The 26,180-nt window shown below is 40.6% G+C and overlaps 3 protein-coding genes across 9 annotated transcripts in view; all 3 read right to left on the bottom strand.

Moving 5' to 3' along the window:
- Window positions 1-9,602: 9,602 nt before the first annotated feature.
- sprn2 (shadow of prion protein 2) lies at window positions 9,603-12,952 on the bottom strand. The gene is made up of 2 exons (XM_078789641.1): window positions 12,736-12,952; window positions 9,603-10,490 (listed from the first exon to the last, which is right to left on the bottom strand). Exon 2 carries the CDS (start codon window positions 10,478-10,480, stop codon window positions 9,992-9,994), a length of 489 nt encoding a protein of 162 aa, XP_078645767.1. The 5' UTR covers window positions 10,481-10,490; window positions 12,736-12,952; the 3' UTR covers window positions 9,603-9,991.
- A 131-nt stretch (window positions 12,953-13,083) lies between these two features.
- On the bottom strand, window positions 13,084-20,677 carry rassf2b (Ras association domain family member 2b). 2 transcript variants are annotated; one of them, XM_058069926.2, is made up of 10 exons: window positions 20,385-20,677; window positions 16,445-16,518; window positions 16,289-16,364; window positions 16,018-16,169; window positions 15,559-15,671; window positions 15,327-15,469; window positions 15,091-15,244; window positions 14,654-14,775; window positions 14,479-14,576; window positions 13,084-14,401 (listed from the first exon to the last, which is right to left on the bottom strand). In XM_058069926.2, exons 2-10 carry the CDS (start codon window positions 16,495-16,497, stop codon window positions 14,332-14,334), a joined length of 981 nt encoding a protein of 326 aa, XP_057925909.1. In that variant the 5' UTR covers window positions 16,498-16,518; window positions 20,385-20,677; the 3' UTR covers window positions 13,084-14,331. The 2 variants fall into 2 exon arrangements, with proteins under 2 accessions (XP_057925909.1, XP_057925908.1); XM_058069925.2 differs by having other exon boundaries at window positions 15,327-15,472; window positions 20,385-20,673.
- Window positions 20,678-21,330: 653 nt separating this feature from the next.
- Window positions 21,331-26,180, bottom strand: part of slc23a2 (solute carrier family 23 member 2) — a 38,944-nt gene continuing 34,094 nt past the window's right edge. For all 6 annotated transcript variants that reach the window (XM_058069914.2, XM_058069915.2, XM_058069923.2 and 3 more), the window contains 2 exons: window positions 25,795-25,890; window positions 21,331-25,726 (listed from right to left, as the gene is read on the bottom strand). In XM_058069914.2, the coding sequence (XP_057925897.2) occupies window positions 25,446-25,726; window positions 25,795-25,890 (377 nt within the window). In that variant the 3' untranslated portion in view covers window positions 21,331-25,445. The remainder of the gene's footprint in view (window positions 25,727-25,794; window positions 25,891-26,180) is intronic.

Raw genomic sequence — 26,180 nt, 5'->3', positions numbered from 1 at the left:
CACCGGTCATGTGGTTGACTCTTTTCTCAGATGTTCCTCCATGCTTTCCCACCCTTGCATGCTTATGGAAGTTCTTTTACAGAGTAATTCATTTGCCTGCAACAGACTTTGGTATTCTTGTAGTCAGGAAGTCACTCTTGGTGAAGTGTTTGTTCCCTCCATGCAGGTAAATGACAAGCTCACAGATGTCTGGAGTTGCTAATAGCCTTTTTCACCACAAACAGTGTGTCTACGTGTATTTTTAAATACAGGTAGTCCTGCAAAAAACATGTAATAGCCACATTTCCACTATTGATGTTATGACGAAATTGTCTGCACTATAAAGTAAACACTCACGTTATCACTCGTTCATACATGGAAAGTCAGGGGTCTCCAACCAGTAGCTCCTAACCACTTTTCAATTAGCTCTTCAAAAGGTTGATTTATTTATTATCAAATCCTAAATCAACAAAATTAGATAGTGGGGTTCGCCAGCTGTCCAGAAGTCCTTGGCAAAGCTTGGGAGTGTGACCTTGTTTACTGCGACTGGTCTTTGTTTTTGTATTATATAATATTTTTTATTTTTTGTAACTGTTCATTGAGGATTTAAATAAATCAATTCCAATCATTTTTTTACAGTCCTAATTCATTTTACACAATACACATGATTTGGACACACATTAAGACACTTGGGAGCTGAAAGAGCCGGGCCGAGCCAAAAGAAGCGGCTGTCTAAAAAGAGACAGAATTTACATCACTACTGTCATAGGTCTGTGGGACAAGGCAAGACCAAAATATTTCATCCAGATATGGGTGGTAAATATCCACATTGACCAAAACGTAAACATCTGTATTGACCTTTTACCGCCAAAACAAGTAAAAACAAAGAGATTGTTTTGGATCATTTTCTAACTATAAAAAAAGATTCTCAACCCTGAGTAAAATCATGTTTTAATGTTTACTTATTTTTTGGAAACCTTATCTGGGACTCCCATTCCTCCTGCTCCTCCTCCTCCTCCTCCTTTTGCTCCTTTTGCTCCTTTTCCTCCTCCTCCTCCTCTTCCTCCTCCTCCTCCTCCTCCTTTTGATCCTTTTGCTCCTTTTCCTCCTCCTCCTCTTCCACCATAGGTACCGTACCCTATACAGAGCGGGTTTTTTGCAAAGCGCCTCTGGAGGTCTACCCCCAAAGCCCCTTTATAGCCTCCACCTCCTCCTCCTTGACCATGTACAGCCTCTGAGCTGGGTGTCATTGTGGATAAGAGCAGCACACACAGGGCCAATATCAGCAGTCTGGACATGATTGTTTACCTGTAAGGGAAAAATCTACCGCTGTAATAAACATACTGTCACGTTAATACTTCCAAACCAATGCTTTTATTATGATTTTCTTCATCCGCTAAATTCTGAGCTGCTAACTGACTGATAGATTAATTTTAATTCCAGAATTGAAGTCAATCGAAGTGATCTTACCTGTTTGAGTCGGGAAACAAAGTTGTTGAGACGATGCTTCACTCACTTCTTCACATCGACTGAAACAGCACGTTGGTGTTGGAGTGAGCAGAAAGATGCTCTACCACTGACAGTAAGACTTTAATACCTGCTCTAATGTTGACTTAACACTTGAATTGGCGATGCATTTGTTTTTCAGCATGATTAATGGAATATTAACGTATGTGTGTGTGCAGGTGGAGACAGAAGCATCTTTGAGATAATCAGCAGCAGGACACATTCAATTCATTTTACACAATACACATGATTTGGACACACATTAAGACACTTGGGAGCTGAAAGAGCCGGGCCGAGCCAAAAGAAGCGGCTGTCTAAAAAGAGACAGAATTTACATCACTACTGTCATAGGTCTGTGTGACAAGGCAAGACCAAAATATTTCATCCAGATATGGGAGGTCAATACAGATGTTTATGTTTTGGTCAATGTGGATATTTAACTTTTACCGCCAAAGAGAAGTAAAAACAAAGAGATTGTTTTGGATCATTTTCTAACTATAAAAAAAACATTCTCAACCCTGAGTAAAATCATGTTTTAATGTTTACTTATTTTTAGAAACCTTATCTGGGACTCCCAATTCCTCCTCTTCCTCCTCCTCCTCCTCCTCTTCTTCCTCTTCTAGCATAGGTACCATACCCAATACTGAGCCTTTTTTTTGCAAAGCTTCTCTGGAGGTCTACCCCCAAAGCCCTTTCATTACCTCCACCACCTCCTCCTTGACCATGTAAGGCCTCTGAGCTGGGTGTCATTGTGGATAAGAGCAGCACACACAGGGCCAATATCAGCAGTCTGGACATGATTGTTTACCTGAAAGGGCAAAATATTAGAAACAGCACCATAACAAAAACATATTGTTATATTAATACCTCAAAACTGAACATTATTAACTGATTGATAGTTTCATTTTAATTCCAGAATGTGGTCCCTGGTCTACGTGATCTTACCAGTTGGAGGAGAAAACAAAGCAGTTGAGATGATGCACGTTGGTGTTGGAGGGAGCAGAAAGATGCTCTACCACTGACAGTAAGACTTTAATACCTGCTCTAATGTTGACTTAATACTTAATATTGACTTAATACTGGCCAATGATGGAATATCATATTAATATTCTGTTCTGAGCATTAATATTTTTGACTAAGATGAGATGCTAAGGTGTCATCATTACATAACTCATTTTACCAGCCACCGGGATGATTAATGCTTTCACAAATGTTTGCTAACCATCTTAATGACTTCTAAGCTTGCATGGCTGTGTAAGCGCTAAGGTGGCCTTATGGGTGAAAAAAGTTTTCAGTGTACAAAAGTACATCAGTACATTAGGATATCCCAGAATTAGTGATACACGATGTCATATATTTTCTTCCATGGTCACTTTACCTAATACTTTTATCAATACAATGAATTACTTGCCTGAATAAAAAAGCACACATCTTGGATGATAAGATGAACACCAACATTTATTGTATGTCTTCTCCATAAAAATAGCACCCTGGACAAGAATTAGAGTGCAATGCAAGACTTTTCTGACTCCTTCCAATTTTGCTCACTTAGTGAGTGATCATTACAGCATCATTTGTTTCTCCACAGTTGTCGGACAACTTGCGGTCCAGCAGCTTCAGTTTCAGCGATTTTGAAAGGTTCCCCGTCGTTAATAGTGGCTTTACGTATACGTTTGGCCTCTGAGCTGGGTGTCATTGTGGATAAGAGCAGCACACACAGGGCCAATATCAGCAGTCTGGACATGATTGTTTACCTGTAAGGGGAAAATATTAGAAACAGCTCCATAACAAAAACATATTGTTATATAAATACCTCAAAACTGAATTGATAGTTTCATTTTAATTTCAGAATGTGATCCCTGGTCTACGTGATCTTACCAGTTGGAGGAGAACACAAAGGAGTTGAGATGATGCACGTTGGTGTTGGAGTGAGTAGAAAGATGCTCTACCACTGACAGTAAGACTTTAATACCTGCTCTAATGTTGACTTAATACTTCATATTGACTTAATACTGGCCAATAATGGAATATCATATTAATAATATTTTGTTCTGAGCATTAATATTTTTGACTAAGATGAGATGCTAAGGTGTCATCATTACATAACTAATTTTACCAACCACCGGGATTATTAATGCTTTCACAAATGTTTGCTAAGCTAAAGTGGCCTTATGGGTGAAAAAAGGTTTCAGTGTACATAGTACATCAGTACATTAGGATATCCCAGAATTAGTGATACATGTCATATATTTTCTTCCATGTTCACTTTACCTAATACTTTTATCAATACTTGACTGAATAAAAATAAGCACACATTTTGGATGATAAGATGAACACCAACATTTATTGTATTTCTTCTCCATAAAAATAGCACCCTGGACAAGAATTAGAGTGCAATGCAAGACTTTTCTGACTCCTTCCAATTTTGCTCAAAATATTTCATCCAGATATGGGAGGTCAATACAGATGTTTATGTTTTGGTCAATGTGGATATTTAACTTTTACCGCCAAAGAGAAGTAAAAACAAAGAGATTGTTTTGGATCATTTTCTAACTATAAAAAAACATTCTCAACCCTGAGTAAAATCATGTTTTAATGTTCACTTTTTTTTGGAATTCTTATCTGGGACTCCTCCTCCTCTTCGTCCTCGACCTCCTCCTCCTCCACTATAACCACCGTACCCGATACGGACCGGCTTTTTTGCCAAGCTTCTCTGGAGGTCTACCCCCAAAGCCCCTTTATAGCCTCCACCACCTCCACCTTCACCACGACTCGCCTCTGAGCTGGGTGTCATTGTGGATAAGAGCAGCACACACAGGGCCAATGTCATCAGTCTGGACATGATTGTTTACCTGTAAGGGCAAAATATTAGAAACAGCTCTCAGTACAGTGCATCATGGCAAACTATTACCCCAATAACAGTAAGATAATGCTACATTAATACCTCAGAACTGAACATTATTGTCGTTTCAACCATCTGCTAAATTTTGAGCTGCTAACTGATTGATCATTTTAATTCCAGAATGTGATCTTGGCCTACGTGATCTTACCAGTTTGTGTAGAAAACAAAGTTGCTGAGATGATGCTCCACTCACTTCTTCCCTCCACACGTTGGTGTTGAGTGAGCAGAAAGATGGTGTACCACTGACACTATGACTTTATACCAGTTCTAATGTTGACTTTATCCTTGAATTGGCCAATGATGAACCACATTCGGTTTCCAGTTTGACTAATGGAATATTAATGTGTTGGACCCAAGCTGAGATGCCAACATCTCATCGTTATTACACAAATATTGTCACCAGTCATGTGGTTGACTCTTTTCTCAGATGTTCCTCCATGCTTTCCCACCCTTGCATGTTTATGGAAGTTCTTTTACAGAGTAATTCATTTGCCTGCAACAGACTTTGGTATTCTTGTAGTCAGGAAGTCACTCTTGGTGAAGTGTTTGTTCCCTCCATGCAGGTAAATGACAAGCTCACCGATGTCTGGAGTTGCTAATAGCCTTTTTCACCACAAACAGTGTGTCTACGTGTTTTTTTAAATACAGATAGTCCTGCAAAAAACGTGTAATAGCCACATTTCCACTATTGATGTTGTGACGAAATTGTCTGCACTATAAAGTAAACACTCACGTTACCACTCGTTCATACATGGAAAGTCAGGGGTCTCCAACCAGTAGCTCCTAACCACTTTTCAATTAGCTCTTCAAAAGGTTGATTTATTTATTATCAAATCCTAAATCGACAAAATTAGATAGTGGGGTTTGGCAGCTGTCCAGAAGTCCTTGGGAAAGCTTGGGAGTGTGACCTTGTCTACTGCGACTGGTCTTTGTTTTTGTGTTATATAATATTTTTTATTTTTTGTAACTGTTCATTGAGGATTTAAATAAATCAATTCCAATAATTTTTTTACATTCCTCATTCATTTTACACAATACACATGATTTGGACACACATTAAGACACTTGGGAGCTGAAAGAGCCGGGCCGAGCCAAAAGAAGCGGCTGTCTAAAAAGAGACAGAACTTACATCACTACTGTCATAGGTCTGTGTGACAAGGCAAGACCAAAATGTTTCATCCAGATATGGGAGGTCAATACAGATGTTTATGTTTTGGTCAATGTGGATATTTAACTTTTACCGCCAAAGAGAAGTAAAAACAAAGAGATTGTTTTGGATCATTTTCTAACTATAAAAAAACATTCTCAACCCTGAGTAAAATCATGTTTTAATGTTCACTTATTTTTGGGAATTCTTATCTGGGACTACTCCTCCTCTTTGTCCTCCTCCTACTCGTCCTCGACCTCCTCCTCCCCATCCTCCTCCCCCTCCTCCCCATCCTCCCCCTCGTCTTCCTCCTCCTCCTCCTCCACTATAACCACCGTACCCGATACGGACCGGCTTTTTTGCCAAGCTTCTCTGGAGGTCTACCCCCAAAGCCCCTTTATAGCCTCCACCTCCTCCTCCTTGACCATGTCCGGCCTCTGAGCTGGGTGTCATTGTGGATAAGAGCAGCACACACAGGGCCAATATCAGCAGTCTGGACATGATTGTTTACCTGTAAGGAAAAATATTAGAAACAGCACCATAACAATAACATATTGTTATATTAATACCTCAAAACTGAAGTGATAGTTTCATTTTAATTCCAGAATGTGATCCCTGGTCTACGTGATCTTACCAGTTGGAGGAGAAAACAAAGCAGTTGAGATGATGCACGTTGGCGTTGGAGTGAGCAGAAAGATGCTCTACCACTGACAGTAAGACTTTAATACCTGCTCTAATGTTGACTTAATACTTAATATTGACTTAATACTGGCCAATGATGGAATATCATATTAATATTCTGTTCTGAGCATTAATATTTTTGACTAAGATGAGATGCTAAGGTGTCATCATTACATAACTCATTTTACCAGCCACCGGGATTATTAATGCTTTCACAAATGTTTGCTAACCATCTTAATGACTTCTAAGCTTGCATGGCTGTGTAAGCGCTAAGGTGGCCTTATGGGTGAAAAAAGGTTTCAGTGTACATACAAAAGTACATCAGTACATTAGGATATCCCAGAATTAGTGATACACAATGTCATATATTTTCTTCCATGGTCACTTTACCTAATACTTTTATCAATACAATGAATTACTTGCCTGAATAAAAAAGCACACATCTTGGATGATAAGATGAACACCAACATTTATTGTATTTCTTCTCCATAAAAATAGCACCCTGGACAAGAATTAGAGTGCAATGCAAGACTTTTCTGACTCCTTCCAATTTTGCTCAATTAGTGAGTGATCATTACAGAATCACTTCCTTCCCCACAGTTGTCGGACAACTTGCTGTCATTCACCAAGCAGCACCAAGGCAGGCTACAGCAACTCTCTGCTCTCTTCTCTCTCCTTTCTGTTTTCCTATTTTTTTGAAAATCAGATTTCATTTTAGTAATCGGCAGCATTTTAGCACTCTGGCTGCTGCTAAGCGCTGTCAGGATATGTGTGATAAGGCACCAACAAAGTTTTTTATCAGATATCGGGGGTGGCCAGTCAATATTGATAACCACTTTTTTTCTGTCTGTCAGGGGCCCTTGGAATTGGCCTGACTACCCCCGTCCTTGTTGCACTCCCTCCACCATATCCTCCACCGTAGCCACCGCTCCTTGAAGGGAGCAGTCTTTTTGTAGATCTGCTTCCGCCTCCTCCAGTCGAATCCCTTCTGTGGATTTCACCACCTTGACCATGACTGGCCTCTGAGCTGGGTGTCATTGTGGATAAGAGCAGCACACACAGGGCCAATGTCATCAGTCTGGACATGATTGTTTACCTGAAAGGGCAAAATATTAGAAACAGCTCTCAGTGCAGTGCATCATGGCAAACTATTACCCCAATAACAGTAAGATAATGTTACATTAATACCTCAGAACTGAACATTATTGTTGTTTCAACCATCCACTAAATTTGGAGCATGCTTTCCCACCCTTGCATGTTTATGGAAGTTCTTTTACAGAGTAATTCATTTGCCTGCAAAAGACTTTGGTATTCTTGTAGTCAGGAAGTCACTCTTGGCGAAGTAATCGTTCCCTGCATGCATGCAAATGACAAGCTCACAGATGTCTGGAGTTGCTAATAGCCTTTTTCACCGCAAACCGTGTGTTTTTTAATACAAATAGTCCTGCAAAAAATGGGTAATAGCCACATTTCCACTATTGATGTTGTGCCGAATTTGTCTGCGCTATGAAGTAAACACAGACTTACTTTACCACTCGTTCATACATGGTAAGTCAGGGGTCTCCAACCAGTAGCTCATGAGCTACCAGTAGCTCCTAACCACTTTTCAAGTAGCTCTCCAAAGGGTTGATTTATTTATTATCAATTTCTAAATCAACAAAATTAGAAAGTGGGGTTCGGCAGCTGTCCAGAAGTCCTTGGGAAAGCTTGGGAGTGTGACCTACTACTACTGCGACGGGTCCTTATTTTTACATTATATAATATTATTTATCCTTTGTAACTGTCCATTGAGGATTTAAATAAATCAATTCCAATCATTTTTTTACATTCCTAATTCATTTTACACAATACACATGATTTGGACACACATTAAGACACTTGGGAGCTGAAAGAGCCGGGCCGAGCCAAAAGAAGCGGCTGTCTAAAAAGAGACAGAATTTACATCACTACTGTCATAGGCCAATAAATAAAATATGCCAATAAATAAAATGATTTTCCTGCTAAAAAAAGAGCACACATTTTGAATGATGAGATGAACAACATTTATTGTATGTCTTCTCCATAAAAATAGCACCCTGGACAAGAATTAGAGTGCAATGCAAGACTTTTCTGACTCCTTCCAATTTTGCTCACTTAGTGAGTGATCATTACAGCATCATTTGTTTCTCCACAGTTGTCGGACAACTTGCTGTCCGGCAGCTTCAGTTTCAGCGATTTTGAAAGGTTTCCCGCCGTTAATAGTGGGCGTACGTATACGTTTGGCCTCTGAGCTGGGTGTCATTGTGGATAAGAGCAGCACACACAGGGCCAATATCAGCAGTCTGGACATGATTGTTTACCTGTAAGGGAAAAATCTACCGCTGTAATAAACATACTGTCACGTTAATACTTCCAAACCAATGCTTTTATTATCATTTCATTCATCCGCTAAATTCTGAGCTGCTAACTGACTGATAGATTAATTTTAATTCCAGAATTGAAGTCAGTCGAAGTGATCTTACCTGTTTGAGTCGGGAAACAAAGTTGTTGAGACGATGCTTCACTCACTTCTTCACATCGACTGAAACAGCACGTTGGTGTTGGAGGGAGCAGAAAGATGCTCTACCACTGACAGTAAGACTTTAATACCTGCTCTAATGTTGACTTAACACTTGAATTGGCGATGCATTTGTTTTTCAGCATGATTAATGGAATATTAACATGTTTGACCAAGCTGAGATGCCAACATCTCATCATTAAACAGATCACCAGTCAGGTTGTTGACTCTTTTCTCAGGTGTGGATATCTGGTTTGACAAGAAAGAGATACGGCTGCAGCAGCCTCCTGGATCGGTAGATGAATCGATTAGAGATACATGCAACAGGTATTGCAGACCTAGCAACCGGTTGTCTTAAACAATAAGCCAGAGTCTGGGCTGGTGGCGATTATCTCACATATGAGCTTACCGTGAAGATGACAATGGATGTACAGTTAATAGTAGCAGCAAACTAGCTGACGGGATACAAACGTATGCATGTAACTTTAGTAACTAAAGTTAGTAACTAAAGTTACATGGTGCATTCAAGGACCATCGAACAATGTGGGAGAGGGCATATTGATTACCAAATACAAGAAAAATCTTCCATTCAACTCACCTGTTGACTTTTGAAGACGTGGGTTTTCATGACGTCACCTCCTTCATTGTGTGTGGGTGTGTGTGTTTGTGTGCGTGCGCAGGTGGAGACAGAAGCATATTTGAGAGAATCAGCAGCAGGACACATGTTCTTTCACCATCATCATAAAAACTCCATGAACGCGTCACATTTGTCACTGGAACATTACTGTATGCTGCTGTAAATGCTAATGATGAGATTTTGGTACACTTTATTCTCATTGAATAGTCACACAACAGTTATCGTGATTTTATTTTTACTTTAATGTACCGTATATAGTAATGCACATTATTATGACACTTTAAAAAAAACAAGAATTGTACTGATTGACTGAACAAACGCAATGTTAGTAACTTGACTATTACGATTAAGCTATTCGTTTCAAAAAATATTTTCTACCGTTATATCAATATGTTAAAATATGTATATAATTTATTCATTCTATTTATGGTCTCAACTTTTATATGTATTGGTTGAATGAAGACGAAACGAGAATGGCCACAATGAAGCATAGGTTGCAATTTACACAGTCAATGTCGTAGGTGAAGTTCGTGTCCACACAGGGGCGCTGTTCAGTCCAGATCATGAAATAGCCATGAATTGAGTTGTTGTCAAACTGCAGCGTTACATGATCGCCCCCAAGTGGCCAACCAGCAGAGTGAGCAGTGAGCCAATAACGACGACGATGCTGTTGTAGATAGGTCCACTTGAGGCTCCAGTGTAGTACTCCACATCTCCAGAGCCCTCTGCCTCATACGCAGATCTGGAGCCGTACCCTCCACCATATCTTGGGTAGCCGTAACCCCCTCCAAACCCGCCATAGCCCCCATATCCCCCATAACCTCCATAACCTCCGTATCCTCCACCATAGCCATACCCGGGGCGGCTCAGGGCAGACCCCAGCATGGCTCCTCCAATGGCCCCCGCTGCTGCCGCTCCAGCTACTTTACCCGCACTGGGGCCACTGCTCCTGGGAGGAGATGGTCTGTAGGCGGGCCTGCTTCCACCTCCACCCCAGCCGCCTCTGAAGCCTCCACCACGTCTGGCCTCTGAGCTGGGGGTCAGCGTGGCTAGCAGCAGCGTGCACAGGACCAATGTTAGCAGTCTGGACATGATTGGTTACCTGGAACAACACAATGTTTGTTATTGCGCCAACACCGTTCAGCAGTGTACAACTACACTGCATCATAGTTATACTTTGGCTAGGAGAGGATGCAAAACCTTGTTTTTGTAAGTACACTCTAAAAAGTAATTCAGAGAGGATGCAAAACCTTGTTTTTGTAAGTACACTCTAAAATGTAATTCAGAGTATTTGTTGACACCACTTGATTTAATACATAAATGCAATGTAAAAAATGTAATTAATTGATTTAGATAAACTTTCTAAGTTGCTAACTTTATTTTTTAAGTTATGTTCAAATAATAATGTTGGCTATTACATGAACTTAATTTAGCATGTCATATACACTCAAATTTTATTGTTGGTAAGCTTAAAACAAAATTCAAGTTGCCATGACTTAATAAAATTAGCTTGGTAACATAATACACACACACACACATATATATATATAAAGTTACTGCTACTTAAAAAGCTGTGTGCATTGTTATTATAATTAAGTAGACAACAAATTGAACTACTGTGAATAAAATGATTAAGTCAGTTGACTTAACATATTTCTTTGAGTTACGAACTTAAAAACTTGTCCCTATGACAACAATTATTTAGTAAGCATTACTTAAAATGAGCTTTGAGTGAAGAGGAAAAGATAATTTGTGCAATGCAATATTGTGTGTTGATTCAAAGCAATTTCAAATTAAGTTGTCATAACTAAAAAAGATTAATGGAAATTGTTGCGTTGATTTTTTTGTTGAGGCTAAACATTTATTTTTTGAGTGTAATATGGTGCATTTCCTCAAAAAGGGGCCTCCTTTATAAATGCCTCACATCAAATAGATGCCATCCTTTGTCCCTTTGAGGTGAGGCATGAGGTGACTACAGCAATTCCTTTTGCTATTGGTCTGAAGCTCATGCGCGTTACACTTATTGTACAGTTAATTACAATGAACTCATGCAGGAGCTTGTCAGGTTAGGTGGGTAATCTAAAAGAGTCAGAGGAATAGAATCAAAATCCTACTCATGACTAAACAAAAAAATGCATGGATGTAAAGAAATATCATGAATGGTGGCAGAAATTGACAACTGCATCAATTTCTTGGAAACTACAAGGCGGATAATTATAAGCAGCTGGTGGAAAACCTGAGTAATGGCTTCCAATATGTCACTGAATATACACTTTTGGCATTCCCATTTAGATTTTTTTTCATTGAACTGTGGGAAAAAGTGATGAGCACGGGGAACAATTCCATTGCAGAAGATATCAGGGTAAGTGGAATCCGTTTATGCTTGCCGACTACTGTTGGAATGTGGTCCGGATGCTGACTCTGCCAAAAATCATTGTTCAGATACTGAATAACGGGAACTTTTTTTTCATGAGCTTCAATCTCCTTACATCTTAAGATATTGTATCTTAACAGATGAAATATATAAACAGATGTGTTTTGATGTAAAACTATTAAATATATTGGAATACATAAGATGACTAACCACAGTCATCCGTTGATTTTCAATTGCGCCTTTGACTAATACATGCCTAGCCCGCTGCGGTTGAGTAACACTCAAGGCGATAGTGACACAACCACAAACAAGATGTTCTCAGCACACATATTTAGCCCCGCTGCATGTTATTTTTTACCATGCTGGTAAAGGGCTCTTAATCCTTTTAGAGTGGCAGACCCATTTTACACAAGCGGCATCACTGCTGTAACGTCACTTGACCTGACGCACCCTGGGGGATCAGCTCGCTTTCATTAGAAGCTGCGTTCAGTAATCTGTTCATATCACTGCTAGGTCCCATTATCAGAGATGAGCATTATTGCTGAAGTGTACGACATCATTTGTTCATTAACACAAACACACATGCAGTGTTGTGGCTATAATTACCCTGGGACATTCAAGCAGGGAATAATCCAATTACAGTAGCGTTCATTCACAAACACGGTGAGACCTTTCCAACACAAAACAAATGTGACGTAGCACCAAATGTACTATGACTGTGATTTACTTGTCAGCTTATTATTTGAAGTAAAGTACTAAGCCATAAAAACTACCTCACAACGTATTGCAACAATGTCATCCAAATGATTACTTGAATAGATGCTACCATTTACGTGACGCTTAACTCCAGTCTAACGAGATCCAGTAAAAGAGCTTGTGTTTCATTGAAATGAATACTGTATAGCATATTTTTGTCTGGTGTACGTAATGCTTTGTTTCATGACTCTGAAGATTAATAATTAGGTTGTCTTACTTGTTTGGGAAGAAATCCAAGATCCTGAAGTGATGATGCTCTTCTCGCTTATGTTCCCCTTTCTCCTCCAGAAGTGTTTGAGCAGTTTGAACACTGACGGCCCGTATAAATATGATGTGTGTGCTTCAGGGTTGGTCTGTTACTCTTCAGACGGTCACATCCAGGGGATCACATAGTCTCCTGGGTGGTCATTGGCTGAGTCAACAGTAATCTGCTGTACCACTGACAGTAATACTTAAATACCTGCGGTGTGTGTGTGTGTGTTGCCAGAGTTGACTTAATACTCCTAATTGAGGGAATAACACATCTTGTCCTAAGCATGACTAATTGGATATTGACAACATTAGATAACATTTTCTCAAGTGTCTTTTTTAATTAAATTACAATCATTGTTCAATACATTTTCATATCATCATGAGGCGTTCACATGTCAAGGACTAAAATAGTTTTCAATAAGTCATACAAAAGCAGGCAAGTCTCAAGGACAAAGCATGCACATAAGCGGTACCGTGAAAAGAAACAAAATAACTGAAAGACGTCATCTTGATGAGAGTGTCCGTGGCCAGGACGGCACCTTGAAGCAGCTTAACTGTGTCTCAGTCAGCAAATATTATTCAATTAACAGCACGCGCACATAAACATGACACATGCGTCACACTCACGCTGACCTACTTTGAACGTGTGAGTATGTAAGCTGTGTGCATCGCATCTTCTCGACAAGTCACTGTCTCCCGTGTGTTGTCTTATATGCTGTTTGTACCGGGCTTCTTAACACAACAGTGCACGTGAATGTGCTTTTTGAAAATGTCAACATGACACTAATATCCTTTGGTAGGATTCATGCTGTTCCCTGGGTTCATGTAGCACCCTTTGACCTGATTGATGATGATGTACGATGCCATGGAGTGAAAATAAACCAACGGCTTGGAAGTTGAGGAATGATTATTCTATCTGCAGTAAAAACACCCGTCTTTATGAGAGGAGCACTCTGCTGTCTTTTAAGAAATTGCTGTAATAAGTTAGTCAAAGATCCTTTATATAACAAGAAGGCTCTGCTGCTTTTAAGAATGTACTGCAAAAATGTTAGTCCAAAAGCTTCTATCGGACATGAATCTGCTGCGTAAACACCACTCTGTTGGTTTTAAAGATCTCCCTGTATGTCAGGAGTTTTCTGCTGTTTTTAGGAATCTGCTGTCTTTCCCAAGTCTTGAATTGAACATGGTCGGTCTGGTGTCACTGAACGGCTGTATTTGGCCCCTGGGTCACTAATTGAATATGTCTGCCGTAGAACCAATCAAGTCCAGTTGATTACAAATGGAACAAGGGGAACAGGAAGGCACCCAGTGCATTGTGGGAAACAATAGAGGTGCCCCCACCTTTGTGCTCATCATGTAGGATTTTTCATACGGACTTAATGTGAACATTGCTTTGTTTGTGCTTGGGTTTTTTAGCAGGCACTTGACTCAAAGCATATATGCCAGAATGCTTGTGCTTAAAATGAATAGTTAGCATGAGACGCTGTCACACTCTGTTGTAAATTGTCCACACACAATGTAACCCTCAACTAGAATGTTCACGACGATGGTACCTGCTAGTTCACATACACGTGGCCCCCTCAGGCAGACAGCCCAGCTGCTTCTCTATGATGCAGCGCAGGATGTTGTACCTGCACCACATGAGCACATATGTGTCAGCTCCATGAGTGGAAACAACACTCGTTTGACTCTAGGACACTTCTTGTACCTTCTCCTCAGTTTCTGCACCTCTCTGTCCTCCTCCTCCTTCAGCTTGGTAATGAAACTCTGCAGGACTGGCATCTCAAACTTGATATACTGCGCCACCTGGAGGAATGGAGGTAACGACACATGAACGAGAAGAAATCAAGCTCATTGTCATGGTGAGTGTTGAAGATGTTTACGTCATAGGTGACTTCTTCTCCCAGGTCCTCCTCCATGAGGAACAGCTTGCACACTTGCTCACATGGACCCTGCAATATTCTCAACACCAGTGGGAAGTCGCTGCGCTTCAGCTTTGCCCGCTCTGAAAGATTAGAGCAGATTTAGGACACATGAGACATTTTATTGGTGCACCTTCCTGGAAAATGAGATACATTTAAAAGAGCTAAGTGATATTTTCACATCAGGCTTAGTATATAAGGAGAAGTTCATCACTGCAGCAGAAGCCATGGAAGGCCAAAATAGAACTAGGTGTTGTGTTTAAGGAAGTGAAAAGGCGAAACACCATTTTGCCACATATAACCATTATTCCTCCTTCCTACAGCGTCCATTACAGTTACATGCAAATTACATGATGGCATAATCTACTGTATAACGGCGTAATGAATTGTGTTATTACCTCCACTCGCATGGACGAGGTAAAGTGCAAAGTCATCAGGGCTGTTTTCAATCTTAAACTTGTTGAGAAGAACTCGTAGCACCTGAGGAGTCGTCATGCAGCTGTTGATGCGTACGTTGGTCACGGAGCCGTAAGCCGGAGTGAACACGGCTGTCTGAGATACAAATGTATGATCAAATCATTTGACTTTATATGATTTGCTCTTATAGTTTTCACGTTGGGGGCGCTGTGGGAACCTTGTGGTTGTAGAAGTGTCCATTGATGGAGAAGCGATGGCGTCGGATCTTCCTCTGGTCGCTTGGGGAGCGCCGGTGGGCCCGCCTTAGAACCCCGGCATCACTTTTGGTTCTAAGAAGCTGAGCGGAATTCTCACTGTCTTCTTCTGAATGAATGAGGACGGAGATAGTGAAGAATAGCGTCAGTTACTGTACATATGTTGTACTTTTCACATTGTTGACAAAAACTCACCTTCTGTGTGCTCCTCCATTACACCGTTCTTTGACTGGTTGTCAGGAGGTGTCACCTCCATAGTGGGCGGAGTCATGTGTGGTGTCCGTTGGCCGTCTGTGCTGTTTGGGGACCTAAAAAAGGCAAAAATTCCAACAAGTTTTTGTCTGCGTCCATTTTTTTAAAAGATAAAAACTCCTATAACGTTTTGTCTGCATCGTTTTTGTAATTATTATTTTTAACTTCAAGGGTCACAACATTAGGTACACCCAGACAACCTAATGAGGCTGAGGTAATCAGACTATGAATGCCTCTCTAAAACTCAAAACTGAGCATTTTTGTCAAAGCTTTCGTTATTCCATCCTATTGAGGTGTACCTAATGAAGTGTCCATCCAATGTATGGTTGTCTCCAGTGACAAGCCCTGTATCCACATTTCCGGTCAGTGTGCCGTAACCTGACCCTGGTGTGCACTTCTTACCCTTGACCGTCCAGGATGCAACCCGAGTGCCAGGATGTGGAGGAGGGAGGCGGTCGGATCCGCTCGTGGTCGTCCTGCATCTGAAGCCTGATTGGACGACGCAGCCCCCAAAAGATGTTCAACAGGCCTTCAACGATCAGCTCCCCCTCTTCCTGGGAGGGATCGATGAATTACACACCATGGACAATCATTAAGACCTTGCAGATCGGATGACTGCAGGGGATGTAAAATGGAGCAACACCACAACGACATCGCTAACGCACACACTCACCTCTCTGTGCCTGAGCTGCAGGTTCTGTCCTTCATAGTAAAGGTTGTACGTCTTAAGATGTGAGAGGATGGTTACCCTGGAGACAGAGATGATGTGTGGTTAAAGCTCAGCCAGTCACGCTTTTGGAGACTAGAGTGGAAAAAGTGAGTAGCTTACTTGCTGATGAACTTATTCTCCCCGATCTGAACCCCGTTGTGTATGTCATCCATGGTCGGACAGCATGCGAGGTGCTGAGAGGAGGTGAAACAAAATGACAGAGTTGATCATTTTTAGCAGAGTCTCCTCATAACCAAGCAGCAGCAGCAGCCAACACAGACGTGAAGACTCAGGCCAAAAACAGAAGATTGATTGCATGGTAACTATTTCCCTTGAGAGACAAACATCTTTGAGTCCACACATATAGTTGGATGACATGGTTTTTTCTTTCCTCACGTCCTTCTATGTGTTCATGTGCTTGTGTGGGGGTGTAAAAAGAAGCTTCTGTGAGGGCAGAACAGGTGCAGGACACAAACGCAACCCACTGAGGCCAAGTCTACTTGCAGCTGCTCCAACATGGGACACATGCAGCCATCAAAAGAAGTAAGAGCAACAATGGTCACATACAGTCACACTTGAGCTCCAAGTAGTGAAACATGTCAAATATTAGGAATTCTCTGCATGCTTTCAATCATTCATTTGGCTACATGCTAAACACATTAAGATATCCTCAGAGAAGAAGCAAAGACGTGGAAAGCTGGCATTAGAATCTGCCAAAAGGGTGAAGTATTTTAAGTAGTTTTCCAGTACATAGTTCAAACAGGAATAGTCTCAACTGCTGTCATGATGTGCAGAGGATGATTCTTCCAGATGTCTTCTCAATCTCCAAACATTTATGGTGTTGAAGATCTCATGTGATTAAAACATGAAAAAAGAATGTCTCGTGGACACTATGCCTGAGATGATAATGAAATAAACACACAATAAATGAAAAAATCGCTAATTTTATGGCATTAACATATCACCATGTGCATGCTTGTCTGTTGTCCTCGTCTGCTGCATACGAACAGGCAACAATGGCTTCCCTGTGCATTGGTTTGAGCACCTTGGTGCATTTGTTACATAGAATAACAGCATGAACTGTTCCATAGAGAATAACATCATGTCCATAGAATAAGGGCATGAACAGAGTGAGCCTTTGTGTCAGTCATACAGTCTCTGTCTCGATGGGTGGAGGTAGGGCCCCTAGCATACAGACACAGGTCTCCAAACTGCAACTGTAGTGGCTATTTGTCCTTCAAAAAATAAACGTAACTTAAACTATAATCAAAAGGCCACTGATGCACCACGGGTTGTGTTTTACGCAGGCAAAAGAGTAATTGTCCAAACAATCTTGTTCCATTTCTTCTTATTTCCTTTTATTACCAAGCAAGCAAGCAAACAAAAAAGGAACAAGGGCCTTGTCTCCTGTTGCCTCTCGTGCGCTGGTAAAAAACCATAGGCCCACCCCGGTGCATGCTGGTCCTGTGAACACTGCCTACCTAAATATATTGCAGGTGCCCAGGGTGTTATCCAATGAAATAAAAACCGACAAATTAACTACGAATTAACCCCAACAAAATGATAGATAAACAAATAACTAACAAGAAAATGTTATCAAGTAATCCAAACAAAACAACAACAAGAAAAAATACATCAACAGATATTAGAAACCTAGGAACACACTAATAAATAGCTCCTATAGCAACTAATTGGTTGAATTTTGTGACTAAAATAAGACATTGCGAGTAAATCTTTCACCTACTTGCGCATGTCACGGTCTAAACTTATCGATGCTAGTATGTGTGATCGCTCACATTTCAACCTCAATGCTGTTGGGACTTTGTTGTCATCTTTGTTTACACATTTTGCCTGGCTCTCACTCTCTTGTCAGGTTCAAGGCCCAGACCAGAGATCTTTGCTTTGAAATGGTTGGTGCCCACTGCTATAAATGGGCAATGGAGTATTCCCAATTAACACACAGCAGATACTAATAATAAATACACTGAGGACGTACCAGTAAGTATGAGTAGGTCATCCAGATGTATGTGTGTGTTTCGAATGTATCTTGTCCGGAGAGTGTACACAAACAAGAGGTGAACATTGGTGTATAAAGGAAGCGCTCCCCTTCCGCTCTGTCACTTCCTCCTGTGCTCAGCCAGCCACGCAGGAAACTGATACACAGCCAAGACTTCCTCAATCCATGTCGACACGGATGAATTGGCACCCAACACCCACCAAGACAGTTTAGAATCAGCACGGCCAACATACAAAACGCAGCTGCTGCTTTATCTGAGCCTGTCAATCTTGCAAACAGTGCCCAGTTATCATGATTGAATTAAATATTAAACAGCAATTAGCCGAACGCTATCAATATTTCAGTGCGTATATGTCACGCCAGTCAGGCTCAAAAATGGAGGTGATAAGGCTTTAATAACATAGACGTGGTCAAGGGCAGCCATGATTGTGGACATGAATGTACAATTCATCTCCTGCCCACTGTAAAAGTGCCAATACTGCTTCCAAATACCTAAACATATCATCTAAACACAGTAGTACCACCAATACAGTAGTTACAGGGTGCATGGTCTACAAAAGCAAGTAACCTCTGTGGTGTCCAATGAGTGCCAGGTCAAAAAATGTACACACACAAAGTAAATGAAGAAGCCAAGTAAGAAGCCCAGCTATAAATACATTTAAGTTCATGTTTGAGTGTTTAACTTATTCTTGCACTTGTGTGACAGTTAGCGCTACTTAAAGAAGGTTTCATGATGATAGTATTCGTAGTATTCCTTTGTAACAATCCATTCTGTGGACCTGCATCAAGTACTGGATTGTCATAGACCTTTAGTGGTTAACTGAGCTAACGGTTCAAATGTAGGTCTCAGCAGATCGACTGGAGTCCCTGTTGGCTCATTACAGAGTCCTCGTCTTCCATCCACCCCCCACCCCGTCTCTGAAACTCCAAACTGTGAGGCTTCACAAATATTTTCCTCTCAGATGCTTCTCCCAACAGAACTGTCTGTCTGGTGCCTGATGGTGAAATAGTGCAAACCACCCTCCACGTAATTAAAACTCATGACCACCACTTCCTGGCTTCACAGCCCCTCCCCTCCCTCTGAAAGTGACACACATGCCTGCTTGTTTTCTTACTGCTTGCGTCTCTTTTACGGAGATGAATGGCTTTAAAAACCTCCTACCGACCCCTTTTGTACCTTATAGACCCTCACCCCCACCTCTCCATATTGCTGGAGCTAGGGCCCCCTCCTATTGTCACTGGTGTCATAGCAACCTTTAAAACATGTCATATCAGCCACAAAAGCATACATTTATTTTTAGTAACATTGATATGCAAGATGTGTATTCAAGAGAATATAAATTTAGATAAATATGGCTAAACATTTTCCTGTTGGCAGGAACTACTTTTCCTTCCACCTCTCATAAGCATCCATTTACATACAGCAACTTGTGTTGTTGTCTTGTCAACATTGTCATAGTATGCGCATTACAAATTACAATATGAAGTCCAAGTTAAATACTTGAAATACTTAGAAGCTCAGCAGCAAAAACGAAGCATCTATTTTAGTGTTAACTATGTACTGATGGATGGTAAGAGAATTGTCACAAAGTATGTGTATTGGCGTCAGTTTTACTTGATCCTGCATCATAAGACAATTTGGGGTATCGTTCGTCACTATCATGAGTGATTGCATAACGTTCATCGTTAGAGTTATCACGGACATATTTACTAAAAGTAACAAATCTGGCCCGCAACATGATGTTAGCAGAGAGGTTATTTTTTATTACCGTATGACTTGTTATGTAAGCAGAATGGCTCACACGCAGCACAGTCAGTCCCACTTAGATAGCTCATGTAATGAAATCCAAATGATGCGTGACCCAAGCTTTGGACTGAACCCACACTTTATGACCACTGGCTAGCATCCGCTTTAACGAGATATTCAGAGTTAATATATTCAGACGAGCACCGTTTCAACATACACGAAACGGTTAAAAATAAATGTAAAAATTATTTAATTGATATTTTCCACACACGTTGTGATATTCACGTGAAGCTTACCAAAATACGGCGACGTTGTCGGAAGCTTCAAAGGCTTCTCTTCGGGGACACAGAGGGAGTGTGTTCGGATCCCTCCCCCGCCAATGTAGCGCTAAATTGGACTTAGCTCACGTTTCTCGGCTCGCCCGCCCGGTTCGGGTTCGGTCTGTCGACGAGGTGTTGAGCCTCCGACCCGGACTGGTCCATCTGTTGTGGCAGCGGCGCTCGCGCCTGCTCCCTGCCAAATCAGCCTATCAGCGCTCGTCTCCCCACGAGCCTTTTGTCCACGGGACGCTCACGCTCAAACAATGGGCGAGCTCGCGCACGCGCGCGTGCGCCAGCTGCCAAATAATGAGCAGCGCTTGTTGTGATTGAGGACAATTGAGTGCCAGAATAAGGTCGGAATCTTACGTCTTCAACTATATAACAAAGCGTGACGTGGTGGCATTGCACTAGCTTTTCATTTTGGTTATGAATCATCTTAAAAAAAAAATCAAAGAAACTCATTTCATAGTAAGGAAACATGGAAGAAAGTCACACTGAAAGGAAAAACTTAAAATAGACAACAAAAACATCTACAAACTTTACATTTTTTTACAGCTACTTCATTATTGATTTCTAGTAAACTCAATAAGTATTCCATATTTGCATTGATGTTTGATCCACTGATTTAATCCTACAGCAATCAATTATACACCAAGTACGATCTCAAAAATATTGTGATTTGAAAGTGCCACCATTTTTTCAGCATCAGTTTAGCTTCCAATATTTGAGCTCAATAACATAAATATGAACCATTACATTATTATTCAATTTTTGGGAATCTGTATTTGTTTAATATGTATGTTTATAACATTACCAACCTCTCTGGTATTCCTGAGTAATATTAGATGGAGTCCACATAGCACAGTTTTGAGAAGCAATGTTGTAGTATAAAAAGTCAAATGAAGACAAAAGACTCATTCGGTACATTCTGAAACATCTTATTAAATATCAGGAACAAAGAATAAAACATTTGGTTGCTACAATTATTTTACACAACTTATCTTCCAAAGTTCAATTGAGCAAACTTGACTCAGTTAAATCAAAAATTGTTTTTAAGTATTAAGCCTGTTCTTTGATTTTTATGTGTTAATGACTGAAATAAAAGCACTGTTCGAGTATAAAAAAAAACTACCTAATCCAAAAAGGTTTCCCCAAAACACGAGCTGATCAAAATTTTTTCTTTTTTAAGTACAACAAAACAGTGCACTTTCCAGCATGATTTAAGATTAAAAGTTATGATCTTCCTTACAAATGTTTGCTTGCAATAAAAACATGTGTATTATTTACATATATATGTGTGTATATACATTTACATATATATGTGTATATATACACACACATATATATATATATATATATAAAGAACAGTTACAAAGATGAAACAGGAAATACACCAAAGAATATTCTACATGTAGCACCCCCTTCATAAGAACTGAATGGGACTTCCTCTGGCCACCTTATTAGAAACCACCTGCTGCTTCAAGTCAGTAAACAATACAGGAGGTCCAGTTCTGTAAGAATACATCGGCCAATCAGAGAATCATCTCTGCCATGTTGTGATGAGGCGGGTTTCCACGACAACCACATTGACTTGCAGCTATAGCTCTTAATAAGGAGGCCAGGCGTTTTCTTTTTCTCCTGCGTCCTTAAACATCAACAGTACGACTTTCCGGGAAGGAAAAACGGGTACACCCAACACTGCAGGACAGGAGAGGCAGGGTGTGTGTAATAAGTGCCACTTGCATAAGTGCGAGGCTGCGCGAACTGTGTCATGTTTTGTCACATAGAGTCAAAAGTTACATCTTTCTTTTACCCTTTGTTTCATGTTAACCAGGGATGGGCATGATCATTCATTTGTTGATGGTGCAGAAATGGAATGTTTACCCTAAACGTTCCAATCAACGCCTCTGTTCTATTAAGCAGTTGCTACGTACAGGTTCTACTGCTGTAATTAGCGACAGGGCACAACAAATAGCTTTATCTACGTCTGCATGCGCTTATATATGTTAGAGCTCAGAAGCTGTTGGTGTGAAATTCAGACACACTACTCCTGCCATATTAGCATTAATGTAGACTGAGCAGTTAGCTCCAGACCACAATTGCAACATTGGTTGTGTTTCTACTGTGTTGTGCAATATACTTGTTTAGAGAGCCACATTTTTCTTTCCACTTTTCTCACTTTCATTCAAGTTAGAAAAATGAAGTAATTTGAACACAGTAGTCCCTCGTTTATCACGGTTAATTGGTTCCCAACCCGACCGTGATAAATAAATTTCCTCTGAATCAAATAATTGTGTAGTTACAGCCTAGGAAACCTGTCTTAATTGGGTTTGTAACATAATACCTCTTAACATGAAATAACACCCCTATAGTCACCTTTAGAATTGCATAGCTCAATATAATTGACCTATGAGTAAATACGGCATTTAAGACATAAATAAAACTTGTCTTCGTGTTACTATGTGTTCACCTCGGGGACCTGAGTGAGCGACGGGGGTTCAGAGTTGAGTTGCAGCTTTGCGCGGGTAATGGCCGCAACATGTTACTAATATTATTATAATTATTATTATTATTGTGCCTGATGCAAGATGATATAAACCTAAATAATAACCTGTTCCGGCCATCAAGTTTGGTGCTCATCTCACCCAACAATTACTAACACCTAGTGACCAATATAGAGAACTACATTCGTAATGTCTTCTTATGCTTTGTATTTTATACTTGAAAAATCTTAATTTAGGTAAAAATACGCAACAGTCACTTGCATAAAAATGCATTAAAAAATAATTTTAGGGCATATTCAACCACCAAACATCATTTTTGAAAAACAGTGATAGAGTCAGAAATTTGAAGTGCAAAGTGGCACAGGAAGTGAATAAACACCATATAATTATTATAATTAGAGCATTTATGGTAAACATGTCATGAAACAGCAGAGTGCAACCAGTAGAGCTGTTATTGAAATATTGAAAGAGTCGCATGAATATAGTACGTATATATCTGTGGAATAACAATCTAGGCAGGATTACAAAAAATGAACTGGTGTTAAGGTGAAATCTAATTCAATGCCCATCCCGAGTATTAACATCTCTCCACACGAGTGGCCACTAACAGTCTGCTAAATAAAGACTTAAGGCCCAGTAGTATAATGTGGTCCATTCTATCAACATTTAAAGGTTAACGAGAAGATATTCTTGGCACCTCTTAAATGTATGAAATCATAAAAGGCCCTGACATGAATAGGAGAGCAGCAGCAGCAGCCACGATGCCTTATAAGGTAAACAATCTATAGCAGTTAGCTGAAGCTAAGGGTGGCTTTTCATCTTTTTTTATACGGCGAGACTAAGAAATCCTAAATTAGCTTTCACCATTGTGCAAGACACACAGAGACATGCTTCAGCCAAGCCTGACACACCTCCTATAAATAAATAAATAGCTTAAAAAAACTAATTGAAATATAGGTCATAACGGGGAACATCTTACATTTTTTTGGTAACAGAACAAAACTAAAAAAAACTAAGTCACTTTTTGGTTTATTTGCCAAATCTCAACTGGACACGTTTTCAATTTGTGATATTTTACCCAGTTTAACACGTGTTTATCATATTATTACTATAAGGTGGGAGTGAGTGAATGAGTGAAAACAGCATCAGCAAAAGTATCAAACGCTTGTTACATAACCAACTTTGCACCTTTTGCAACTGTAACTAACAGGCGCCGTTGAAGAGAAGTTGTACAGTGTAGCGTCACCCATCCAACACGTAACAGAGAATCCCTGCAAAGAGATCATTTCAAGGGCCGGAATTTGATGTAATTTCTTAGCTAAGGCCACGTTGCTGAGGTACCATGTGGAACCGCTTTAGAGAGATTTCACTGGAACCACCTTGGTTGTTCCTTCAAGGAGCTACCCTCACTTCCACTACCTGTATTTGCTCATGCAGTAAGGCTAGAGAAGCGGATTCTGTGGAATCAGTTGTTGGATTACCGTGTTGAAGAAAATGAGGCAAAATGGAGTGCAGCAGATCCAGGCGCTGTTACTCAAGTCTCAACTACATAGGCTGCTGTTTAAAGGTCAGTCACAGAATGGCAACTCAGCATTAATTGTTCAGAGCATTATCCTCACTAGGGTTGCGGGTATACTGGAGCCTATCCCAGCAGTTTTCGTGTAAGAGTACACCCTGGACTGGTCGCCAGCCAATCACAAGGCACATACAACCAAACAACCATTGACACCTATGGCTATACACATGTGCCACAATGCTGCCTGTATGGAACATAGTATGTGTTTACATTAACACTGGCAAGAATAACAGTAGCGGAAGTGAGGATAACTCCAGGAAGTCATTTTAAAATATCCAAATGATAGAACAAGGGCATTCTGATTTGGGGATTCTGCTCATATAAATGTCAAGTGTGGATAATGCTGACGCCATACACGCACACAACAGCACCAGTGAACTTTTGACTGGCACTGTAAGTAAACCATTAGATCATCCTTGATGTAAATTGAGTGCCGGTTAAGTTTAGAGTTGCTTGCCAGGAAGTGAGGAAGTGGATTCTGGACTATGGAGACAGCATAAAGAAGAAAAAGTAAACCATCACTGAGCTGAGGGTGCCTGACGGCCCCTTTGAACCAGGCAGACATGCATCCTTGTGCTGCAGTGCTGTCGAAGCTAGTTTTTGTAGGGCTGTTGGTGTGTGTCCATGTATAATGTGCATTGGGACCTTTTGTTGCATAATTCTAGGTTGGCAGATTATAAAAGAAACGATTAGGTGCTAAAAAGTGATCATCGAGTGTTAAAGTGCCAGTGTAATGAATGCACACATGCAGACACACCAACTAGTCTCCACATGGTGGCATCTTTTTGGGAGCATGCTGGCTGCAACTTGCTTTAAGCATGCTAAAGATAGCATAGTGGGAAGTGACACAAGAAAACACACACTTCACATGTTGTCCACATCCTGCACCATGCTCTCACATCCTTTCCGCTCAGTGTACCTTCCCTTGCTCCCAAATTCACACACTATTTGGTCGGGCTATGCCAGACTCTCCCCCTGAGTGGCGCCTCCCTCCACTGCTCCTCCTCCTCCTCCCTTCCCCGCATCCCCGTGTCCCGCCCTGCTCCTGCAGGCTTCCCGCAGACCTCCCCACTGATAGCCGGCGAAGGTCGGGCTGATGGGGAGGTACTTGAAGACAGCGTGTCTGCGAATGAAGTCCATTCCAAAGGGCAGGTCGTATGAGCGCATCCCCTCCAGCTCGGCGGCACTCGGACCTGAGCCTCGTTTTAGCTTCCTGATGCCTCGCTCCTCAGGAGAGCCTGACCACAGATAACATTAACGTTATTGCCCATCACACGTTTTAACCATCTGTAGATAACCGTCTCACCTGGAATAGTATTGTCCAGAATAAAAGCCACTGAGCCTCCTACAAACATGGCCGTGGTGAGGAGCACATTCAACACTTGGTCAATCTCAGCAATACCTTTTAAAAAAAGAAAATAAAATAAAAAATAAAAGTTTAGTCACAGCCTGTGGAATATATTAGTACTGTTACAAGGCCACACTAAGTAAAATCACAATTAGGAAGTAATATTTTGTTTTTAAATTTGCTTTTAAAATTGATAACACAACATCAATTTAACCTCATTTAACTGACTTATTTCTGATATTAACATTTTATTCTTGTGAAATGACCTGTCATATTACCATTTTAAATTGTAAAATGCTGACTTTATACATCAACCCACAGGTGATCTCACATGTTAGTTCATT

The sequence above is a fragment of the Doryrhamphus excisus genome, linkage group LG3, assembly GCF_037039965.1.
Source record: "Doryrhamphus excisus strain RoL-2023G ecotype Guam linkage group LG3, RoL_Dexc_Guam_v1.1, whole genome shotgun sequence".
Taxonomy (NCBI): Eukaryota; Metazoa; Chordata; class Actinopteri; order Syngnathiformes; family Syngnathidae; genus Doryrhamphus; species Doryrhamphus excisus.
The sequence above is the reverse complement of the archived record's forward strand: the minus strand, read 5'-3'. Positions and strand labels throughout refer to the sequence as shown.

What these genes read in the sequence shown, in the direction of transcription:
- rassf2b (XM_058069925.2), bottom strand. Translation starts at nt 16,497, where the DNA reads ATGGATGACATACACAACGGGGTTCAGATCGGGGAGAATAAGTTCATC. An exon ending in CCTCGTCCATGCGAGTGGAG is followed by an intron (nt 14,776 to 15,090) that starts GTAATAACACAA and finishes CTAATCTTTCAG; the next exon opens with AGCGGGCAAAGCTGAAGCGC. An exon ending in GAGAAGAAGTCACCTATGAC is followed by an intron (nt 14,577 to 14,653) that starts GTAAACATCTTC and finishes CCATTCCTCCAG; the next exon opens with GTGGCGCAGTATATCAAGTT.
- sprn2 (XM_078789641.1), bottom strand. Translation starts at nt 10,480, where the DNA reads ATGTCCAGACTGCTAACATTGGTCCTGTGCACGCTGCTGCTAGCCACG.